The sequence below is a fragment of the Crocodylus porosus genome, unplaced genomic scaffold, assembly GCF_001723895.1.
Source record: "Crocodylus porosus isolate Cpor-Errol unplaced genomic scaffold, CroPor_comp1, whole genome shotgun sequence".
Lineage (NCBI taxonomy): Eukaryota > Metazoa > Chordata > Crocodylia > Crocodylidae > Crocodylus > Crocodylus porosus.
In genome coordinates this window covers 104,659,049-104,669,860 of record NW_017728918.1, presented here as the reverse complement: position 1 = coordinate 104,669,860, position 10,812 = coordinate 104,659,049, and the positions used below count along the sequence as shown (strand labels likewise).

Genomic DNA, 10,812 nt, shown 5'->3' with positions numbered 1-10,812 from the left:
CCAGTTCTGCTTCTTTGCAGTATTCTTATCTTTTCAATTCTAAGCCTCAGATATGAAAACAGCCTGAGGATTTTGCTTATAAGATATATACTAGAGATAATCACCAAGTTCATTCAGATCAGAGACCTATTTAAGCTCGAGTCTCCAGGTATGGAAAGTTGGTGTGCTAACCCCTGCTGCACTTGTTCCCATTAGGAAATGTAGCTCTAAACATTAAGAAAAAAGCACATTCAATTCCAATGCTGTTCAAACAATGTATTACAAGATTTCGATCCAAGATATTCTTTTTAACAACAGGATATAGTTTAAGTAAGTACACAATGTTGTTTGATTCCAGTCATGGAAACTGATTTTATTCCATGCACAGCATGGTAATGGGACATCAAACCAGAGAAAGTACATGCAACACTACCAGAATCTTCATGAAAAGTATTATATTGAATATGTGTTTTTTAATGGAAGCAGCCAGAACAAAAAAATCTCTTAGAAATAAGTTAACATATTTTTTTATGAAGTATACATGCACAAATATGCACACACACATGCCCCCCCATACCTCTACACATCTCTGTATTGTACAGGCTGGCTCACTGAATGCCTAAGTTGCACAATTTGATTTCAAAACAAAGAAGACTAGACATGAAAAATCACTTCATTCACTTAAAGAAAGAAAACCCTACGTATCAGAAGGTAGCTTGAAATAGTGCTATTTGGATATATATATCACAGACACAACTCAAAATGCTTGCACAAAGATGGTTTATTTATGAATGTAATGTATATAAAGTAATTTAAGGCACTTATGCAATACAACCCATATCACTTGAATGATCTTATGCTAGTTGGCAGGGCATGACATAGGCTGGACACCCTTGAGCTCCAAGGCTTTGCTGAAGTTAATTTCCTGAGGTTTAGCAGTGCCCTTAGTAAGCTTCAAAGATCGAATACATCCTTTAAAGCGAATATTAGTGGTCAACCCAAACTGGTTCAGGACATCTGGAAAAAAGAGGTGAAAAGAATTAAAAAAAGACCCTTTGACAACCCACTCTTTTTCTTTAAGTTTCTCCCCTGGTTGATAGATTTTCTTTAATATTTACTTGCTCCATATAATCCTTAGCGGAAAAATTGCAAAACCTCTAAAGATTTTGATAAATTCTTGATTTAGTGGTATCTATTAAGTCTTCTGCCTTTCTCCTTCCACACTGTGATAGTAGCAACAAATCAGAAACCATTTCCATCTTCCTTTTTAAATGTGCAGCTTTATTTGGGTGGCAAAGAATTAAATAAAGCTTCCCTCAAACTTTCTGTGGGGACCAAATGGCAGTTTTCAAACAAAAAGGTGTGTCAGGTAAAATAACATTTCTGTGGATCTCCAGCTTATGTTCTATTTACATGAGAGATACGGGTTCCTCAGCTTGAGACTGGGATCAGAACAGCATTGACAAGTGACAAAAAGTCCTAAGAAAGACTTCTGTCAGGTCTTCCCATAAGCCACAATACCCTGTACCTTGTCAGTGCTGTAGGTACTGATTTAGGAATTTTTTGGAGAAAGTTCAACAAAAAAAATTTTGGCGGGTGGCATTTGTATTTTGTTCCATGCATACATACATATATATATATATAGAGAGAGAGAGAGAGAAATGTATAGATATATAGATATCTGTATCTAAATATAGATAAATAGATCTATCTATAAAACAACCAGCTCCCTGTTGCTATTTTTCTACAACCAGGGAACTTCCAACTGTTGCAGAGGGGAAGTTCTGATTCTCCCAAAGGATTAACATTCACTTCTAGGAATTTTGAGTTTATAAAAGCTCTTTAGGGTCATTTCCAATGTATTTATGGCTCCCTTGGGGCCTTGTACACTTGACCTCAGTGTAACAAAAGTTCCTAGCTATATATACCTTTGTGTGATATCTATCTATCTATCTATCTATGGAAGAAATATATATACCGTGTGTGTGTGTGTATGTGTGTGTGTGTATGTGTGTGTATATGTATATGCATGTATGACTATATATATATGTGTGTATGTGTGTATAAATATAGATATATATAGACCTATCTATATCTCTATACACACACACACACACACACACACACACACACACACGGTATATATATTTGTTCCATATATATATATGTCATCCAAAGGTATATATAACTAGGAATTTTGTTATGCTGAGGTCAACTGTACAAGGCTCCAAGGGAGCTATAAAAATACTGAGAATCGTTTGAAGTTCCCAGGCCGTAGAAAAATGGCAACAGGGAGCTGGTTGTTCTTCCTTGCTGTAAGGCCCATCTGTCCTTCCCCTACCCTGCCTGGTAGGGGAGAGAGATGGTGGCTGGTACAGGATGTATTGGAGTTGCCTTTGCCAGCTTGCTGTTGGCTCAGAGCTCTTTTGCATGAGGGAATTTTTCACTAGGTCATGCCAACTGCTTTATAGTTGTTGTGCACTGCTTATACAGCACGGAGAAGCCTCAGTGAACTGGAAAATCCAGACCCCATTTCTAGTCCTGTAAGATCCCACAATAATGGAGTTTAAATTTGTGACATTTGTACACATAGAAAAACTGTCACAGCCCTTGGACCAAATCTTTTCTGCTCTGTGGCTTGGGCAAGGATAGTTGGGAAAGTTCCACATTTGGCAGGAGGAGAATACAATTCTTTCTCAGACTGATTAAAAAAATGGAAAATATGTGAAGATGCTCAGGTATTTGGAAGGTTAAAATAAGTACTGGGGGAAATGAATTAATCAGCAATGGAAAAATGAGATGGTCAAATGTGTATAGTAAACTTATTTATCAGTGTGCTTCAAATTCTGGAATTTGGCTCTAGTTCATTTCAACAGATGTGGTGTAAGGTTGTTTTATGCAGGCTTCAGTGTTAGACCCAACTGTGCATCTTGCAGCTAACTACATCCCAGAATTAGTAAGTCACTCTATCAGAAAGCATTTTGTTACTATCCGTTCTCAGGCTGGAGTTGTAAATACACTGCAGCACTGAACACCTTTTTGGCACATCACTCCCAATTCATTAATCAGTATGATAAAAGCTGGTTCTCTCATAGGTGCCAAACTACCGAGAAATACATTTGGATAACACTTGCAAAAGCTGAAGGCTGCGGGTATGGGCAAACAAGCAATCCACCATGAAACAAGTTAGGCAAACAAGAGGTAGCAAGTACTACACCTTATGGTTGCTTATTTGTTGATACTCAAAGACTTCAGCTATCAGAAATACGCATTTCTTTGTTCTATGCAATATGCAGCAGTTACCCAGCCTCTGTCATACCGAGCAGAAGTGACAGCATGCCCATACCCTAATATTACTGGGTATTCTGTTTTCTATACATGGGCAGGGTAAAAATCAAAGCAAAAGATTTAGAAACTGGTCTATTGTTCCCTGCAAAAGTCTGGACACTGACTTCAGTGGGCATTGGATTAGGTATCCTTTGTTTCTTTCTGCCCACAAGAAAGAACAAAATATCAGTAAGTACTACAGAATTAGCATAAAGCAGTGCTAGGCAGAGTTTACAATATTCATAGATTTGCTTTTCAAAAGTTATTCACCAAATAGGCCTGTTGATTGTTTATGAACAGTTAGCTGTGAATATTCTCTATCAGTGACATGAATAACGAGGCTTCTCAGCTTGATATTTTATTTAATCTCTTCTGCTAGAAGTGACTGCTCTCTAGGACTTGTATAATGCTTATGATTGGCAATTTTTGTTTGACTTTAAAATAGAACAGGATGTGCTATGGCAACAAACACCCCAGGAGTGGAGCCTCATCTTCCTCTGAAAACTATTCACTACATCTTTAATCTGAATTTTCAGGCTGAGCTTTATGCTATGTGATCAATATGCACCAATTGTTTTTTCCACTAATAGCACATAAACCCTTTCAGTAGTTTAATTTTAGTTTGCCAAACACCATCGCCACTTGCTTGGGTATGAAAAATGTTGTTTAAATGGGAAAAGAAAGGAATATTTTCTTTCTCTTCCTGTCTGCAAGTGCACCAGTATCCTAGTGTTTATTACAGGGTGAAGAAGAAAATGTGTAGGATTTCATAGCTGAAACACACACAAATCTGGTTCTGCAGAACTCCTGTTCTCAAAATCCACTGGAATGAGATCTGGGAATTTGGTATGGATGATCTTATTGGATACAAGCTTGAATTTTCTTACTCATGCTATCTCCACTGGTGTTAGTGCATGCGATCTAATAAACTTTAAGACCTTGGGCTTTTTGAATATCAGTACTGAGTCTTTGGGTACTTGACACTCACCAGGATATCCTCCAACAAAGACAGGATCATTTGTTTCTGCTGATGTAGAGGCTCTGTTTGGGCTCCTACCATCCACCTGGCTCTCATCTACAGTCAGCTCTAAGCGGTGCTTGATTTTGTTTGCAATAATCTTGTGCCACTGTCCATCACACAAGCTTCCTGGTACATCAGGTTCATAAATTGCAGAAAATCTTCCTGCACCATTATCCACGTGGAACATTAACTGAAGAGTGTAACATAAAAGGAAGGGAAATATACTGGTTACCAAAACAATAATCATACATAATTTGGTAGCCTGGCAGCCACTAAGTCAGCTCTTCCCAAATGCTATATACAGATTTAAAATAAAATACAGACTGCTCAAGCCAACTTGCTTCATTTTAGTTCCATTTTATTTCCAACTGCGGCTCTGATCTTGTACTCAGCTCCTCAGAGGTGAGTCCTTGTACAAGGCTGAGCCCTGCTGAAAGTAATAGAGCTTGCTCATGTGGTTCCATTGGTAACACTGGGGTCTACATTAGTAGGAAAGTGCAAATTTGTGGGTACCATTTGCCATTTTCTGCTGCCAAATTATACTAAACAACAATAAAATGCTGGTTTGTGTGCGTGTCATATACAAAATAAACTATTTCACTTGGAAGTGCAGCCAGCTGCTGGATAAAATGTGTTATAAAAATGTTGTGAAGACCAGAAATATGTATAAGGAATGAAATGCTGGAACTAAATGTGGTGTGAGAGACACTGTATCCATGATTAGGGACATTCTTCTTAACACAGATCCTGATGCTACGATTTGGGAAATAGCTGCACTACAGAATAAAGCACTATGTTTTAGGGAAACTAGATGAGCCAGACCATTTCAGAAACAGAACAATCATTTGGCATATAGGCCAGGGACAGACATTACACATAAACCAGTTGAAGTGATCAGAAACTGGTTTAAACCTGTAATGGAACAGATGTTCAGCACACATAAACCAGTTTGAAAATGTCTGAAACTGGTTTGAGATAAACCTGGTTAAATGTAATATCAGACTTAAGTGATTTGGGTCAAACCAGTTTATACAATGTCTGTCCCAGACCCCTTGCTGGTTTAAGTTAAACCAGACTCCCCCAGCATCCTGGCATGCTCTCTGGGCTGGGTGGATCTCTCTGCTTCACAGCAGGGCTCCCCTATTTCCTGGATGCAGCTCAGCAGAGACTGCAGGCATCTGCCTGGATTTCCCCTGCTCCCCTCCTCCCCTCCCCACATCCTGCTAAGCAGGGATTTCCCCCCTCCCTTCTGCCTTACCCAGACACCTTTCAGTATTAGGTAGCAGACCACATGCTGACTACAGTCCATGCTGTGGCAGCCAGGACAAAGGCGGAATCAACAGGTAGCTGGTAATGTCCCTCTGTTGTTTTCTTAATGAGTTGATAAACACTGTGTTATCAATACCCTGCTGGGCTGGTCAGAAGGAGGGGGCCAGGGGGAAGCCTCCCTATTTAGACCACCCAGGCCTGGCCACACACCCCTCAGCTCAGCAGTGTGCAATAGAAGGGAGGGCTGCTCTAGCATCCCCTGGCTTTTAGCCTGAGCCACGACAGGCATATGCCTGCATTTCTGGGATGTCTGTCCAGTTACAAACTGATTCAGTCTAGCCAGGTTAGACTAATCTGCAAAGATTGAATCAATTCAGGCTCAGGCTTTTTGAGTGTCTGTCCCTATCCATAATGGGGTCCTGATCTCAACTCACGTATCTTGATTTTACTGTAATAATCTGGAATTTAAATTGTTTATCCTTTTCAAAATGCTCTGCAGAGACTCAGAAACATCGTATCTCATGTCCCTACTGAAGACATTTACAACTTACTTTTCCATCTACTAACTCAATGCCAAGTCCATCCATTTTCTGGCTGCTGATTCCCAGCAGAACACCATTCATTCGAGTTGTACGGAATTCAAGTTCCACTCGAAGGTCTGTTCCCACTTTATAAGCTCCAACTGTGGGAAAGGAAGTGTAAAACAGAGTAACAAAGCATACAAGAGATTATTGCTAATGATAACATGCAACATACTGTGAGTAAATCAAGTCAACACAATATTTTTACTGTGTTTTAGTCTATAAGAAGTCAATGTAAATACTGGCTCATCATAGCAGTACTTATGAGATCTTGCTGGAAGTACACCTGATCTATTTCAAAGGTGCTTAGTTGGTTAGCCAGTGTGGATTAAGCAATAATTTTTGGTGCCATTCCCACCAACTGTAACTTTTAGCAATAAGAATATTCAAGATTATTACCTGGTTTAGCAAATCCTGTTCCATCAAAGTACGTTCCTTTTTCTGCACTGGTAAAGCATTTGCCAACATTGAAGCTGGAGGTTGGATTATCCAAGTCAATAGAAGCCTCTGTCATTTTAAAATTTCTGATGCAACCATCAATGCTATAGACGACCTGTGTTCAGTTTTTAAACGGAAAGTGTTACTGTCCAAAGCAACTAAGATGCTCATGTGGAAGGGCTCACCCATATCATCAGAAGTTCCCCCTATTTTGATTCTTTAATTCCCTGCTGGATATATGGATCTGAATGAGTTAAATTTTATGTGGGTTAGTCCTTAATATGTGATTGTAACTGGAATATAATCATTATGACATTGCAGATTATTTATGTTACTTTTTCTGAAATCTCAGCAATCTAATGTCACAAGACTAAGACATCTCACTGGCTTAATGGAGGAGACATAAAATATTATTGCACAATGAAATGTAACAAATTGCATCAGCAATACAGCAATGTAATGGCCCATAATTTACTTCTTTAATTGAATATTGTATGTGCTGTCCAATGAAGCCAATGGACAAAGGCCAGGGAAAGTGTTCTCAAGAGGGTTTGAAATGTCATTAGATGTTTTGTTTATCACTCTACCAAGTGTCTAACTGTATATGTTAAAACTATGCTTTTATTGGGCAATGTTGATTCATATGTAAAACCCTTTCTAAAGTAAATGCAAGCTTCATATATGGTCTTCCATATGAAATTATCCATGGCCAGTCTAGAATTGCATCTAAAATACTGTTTACCAGAGGGTCTTAATTTTTTCCCTCCTAGCCTTTGCCATAATGCTCATTCCCTGAACTTTGAAGAACAAAGCCCCTGTAACCAAACATAACTAGTGAATCTAATTTTGTGCTCACTAACAAATTCTGACAATTTGCAATTTCAGAAAAGGTACCCGATTAAAAATTTTTTCATGCCAATGAGTTTTCTTACCAAAATATCCAAACTTTCCAAATCCATGAGATTGTCAAAACCTGACAGATTTGAATGAGTGAAGCAAATGTATGAGTTTAATTTAAGGTTCTGATTAAGTTTTTAGAAATTTGCTATGGAACGCTTGAACCTGAATTTTTCTGCTAGAAGGGTGGGTTGATTTTTTAAAACATGATTATTACTGTTACTCCTGTGGAAAATCTTGTTTAGAACAAGGAAATTATAAGAGCTCAGGACTGCAAAGAGAAGAATTAAAATTAAATTTGTAATATGATGAAATGGATGCAAACCAAAAACATGGGTATTGCACTGCTCTGAGTCTAATATGAAATTAGCATATATTCTGTTGTTAACAATGTATATATGATGTATAATTAGCAGGAAGCCCTCTTAGTTGATACATGTTTTCAACTTGTTTTAAAATCTTCATAGTATATAGCAATATACTAGCAAATATACTATATACTTCAGAGTACATAGCACAATACAGCTTTTGGAGGATGAAAATGTTGAATTTAACTTGATCAAATGACACTTGAAATCATAGCTCCATTAAAATCCCAAGATGTACTAAGACCATCAGAATTTCACATGAATACATGAATCGGGGTTGGACTAGACAGCTAGCACACCTGGCACACATTTATTCAATCGTTCAATGGGATTTCTTCTTCAGTACCAACAGTTGTGCCTCCTGCCATGTTACATGTGCAGGCAAAATCCTACATCCTGCCATGTTACATGTGCATGGCAGGATGTAGGATTTTGAGATAACGTATTAGATTCCAATCATGCCATTACTGATTGTCAGCCACCAAAATATTACTCCAGCCACAGGCTGTGGAGTATTTTTGTGGCTGGTTTTCCATTTTGTCATACCATTAATTCCCTAAACCTGTGGTGCATTCAGGTTAATGATGTCTCAAGTGTAATGTCTGCCAGGAGCCTAGATGACTCCTGTGTTCCATTCCAACCCTAGGAGTCTATGATTATCATTGTCAGGCTAGGTCTCACTCCAGAAAAGGATTCTGGTGACCTCATTTCCTTGAAATAACATCAATTAATTATGGTTGTATTTTCAAAGATAGCAGTGTAAACATTTTTGGACTATTCATGGATAGTTAAATATTTTTCTTAAGTGCTCAGGCCTCCAAATATGCTTTGATAATCCGAGTGATCAACTCTTTTATCTTGATTCAGTCATCATAAACAGAAATTAAACAGTCGGTATGATCTTGTAGGTCTTTTATCATAGGATACTGATTCTGAGTCTTCTGGTACCCTATTTCCTCAAGTTATTTTAGTGACTTGCTTGCCTGACTACAGAATTTCTCTCTTATGTTTATTTTGTCTGAAGTGATATGTGGGTTCTGCCCCTGGAGAGCCTCCTGACTGGAATGGTATTTGATCACCTGGAATGCATCTGAAGATTTGATTAGCACATCAACCTCTCTATACAGGTGCTTAGAGCCAGATGCATGGATCTGCTACTTTGACTTTCACTCCCTCTTAATATGTACTATTCACCCAAAATATTAGCTGCAGCCAAGCACACAATGCCCTTCTTTCCCCCCCCAAATAATGTCTGTAGGTTGGTTTCAATTTTTGGCATCAACTGGAGTATGACTCAAGTTCTCCTCCTGACTTCGAAGAGTTAACCATTTGCCTGAATACAAAAAGAAATATGGATGCTGCTACTTGTCAAAACACAATTAAAGGCTACAAAAATAATAATTATTATTAAACTTTCTCCCTTACTGGACCAATTCTTTTCGTTGTGTAGTTAATGGGCAATCCTCCAACATACAGCATTCCTACAACATCCAGGATATCAGCCTTCTTGGGGCTGGTGGTACTGTTTGAAACATCATCTACTGTAAGGATTCCTTCTTGCCTGTTTCGGGCTATTTTTATCTAGAAATGAAATAAAAAGTATATTAGAAAGGTTTTTCTGGTAACAGATAACTAGTGCAAAGGATGCTTTCCTCATCATAAATCCAGGCTTCCACTTTAACTTCAGATAAGACGCATTGTGTGTAGAACCCCGACATATAAAGAAAAAGGTAGGCATTTTTACTGTTATTAATTAGTTGCATTGTGGTAGCACAAAAGGCTATATTCACGGATCATTCTGCTAGGGACCTCGCAACAACAGAACAAAATGTATAATAAAAAACATGGCGGTAAGCAACTTATTAAAATTACTATAAGAAAGAGGTGCCATTTGAAAGCTTAATGTTTGTCTTATTACAATGATAGCAATGCTTCTACTCTTTTAAACATAGGAAGATATCATGATAACTGCAAATTTATAAGCAAGTATTTTAAGACTTAAGTTTATATTCCTCCAGTTTAGATATACTACGAGTTCAGGCTGGAGTATGAATGATAATAGGCTAAGTTAGATTCCGTTGTAGATAAGGGGAATGTGAATCAAAGGACTGCAACTGTTGAAGAGCTGCTCTAATTCTAACTCTAGCTAGACTCTAAGTCAGTATACAGGCAGTCCTTGGACTTACGACACAATTGGTTCCTGAAAACCATGTCTTAAATTGAAATGTTGTGACTCGGAACCAATTTTCTCATATGAAACAATGTTATAAATGGGGGATTGGTTCCTGAACCAAGGCCCGATACCCTATTTTCACTAAAAATACCTCAGAATTTTGAACCACACCTTCTGTATTGCACTGTAAGCAGGGACTCCACATTGAATAGTTTTCAGCAACAGAAAGTGAGACCATGATGCATCAGTTGTTCCCTATGCCTCTTCTCCTTTTTGGAGGAGATGGGCTATAAAGAGGAAAAGATAACCTCCATGAGGATCTTACTTTATAAGTATTTGGTGGCAGGTAGTAACTCTTTTGTTCTATATATACGGGCTGGTCCTTAATAATGGCTCTGAGTATTATAGTAATACAAATAAACAGTATGTGGCATTGATGCCTACACAGTTGGAGGGTAAAAAACTGGCTGATGGGGTGCACCCAGAGAGTAGTGGTGGACAGGTTGTACTCAACCTGGCAAGATGTTTCATAGATTTCATAGACATCAGGGCTGGAAGGGAGCTCGGGAGATCATCGAGTCCAGCCCCCTGCCCAAAGGGGAGGAAGTCAGCTGGGATCATAGGATCCCAGCAAGATAAGCATCCAATTTATTCTTGAAGGTGTTCAATGTAGGTGCTTGAAACACCTCCGCTGGCAGACTGTTCCAGACCTTGGGGGCTCGGACAGTAAAGAAATTCTTCCTTATGTCCAGCCTGAAA

The 10,812-nt window shown here is 38.5% G+C and overlaps 1 protein-coding gene across 1 annotated transcript in view; it reads right to left on the bottom strand.

The window, feature by feature from the left end:
* Positions 1–240: 240 nt before the first annotated feature.
* The window catches only part of LAMA2 (laminin subunit alpha 2), a 434,604-nt gene continuing 424,032 nt past the window's right edge, over positions 241–10,812 (bottom strand). Inside the window, exons 61-65 of the mRNA XM_019538207.1 lie at positions 9,306–9,461; positions 6,577–6,730; positions 6,148–6,278; positions 4,295–4,517; positions 241–996 (exon numbers count right to left, since the gene is read on the bottom strand). Coding sequence (XP_019393752.1) covers positions 839–996; positions 4,295–4,517; positions 6,148–6,278; positions 6,577–6,730; positions 9,306–9,461 — 822 coding nt within the window. The 3' untranslated portion in view covers positions 241–838. The remainder of the gene's footprint in view (positions 997–4,294; positions 4,518–6,147; positions 6,279–6,576; positions 6,731–9,305; positions 9,462–10,812) is intronic.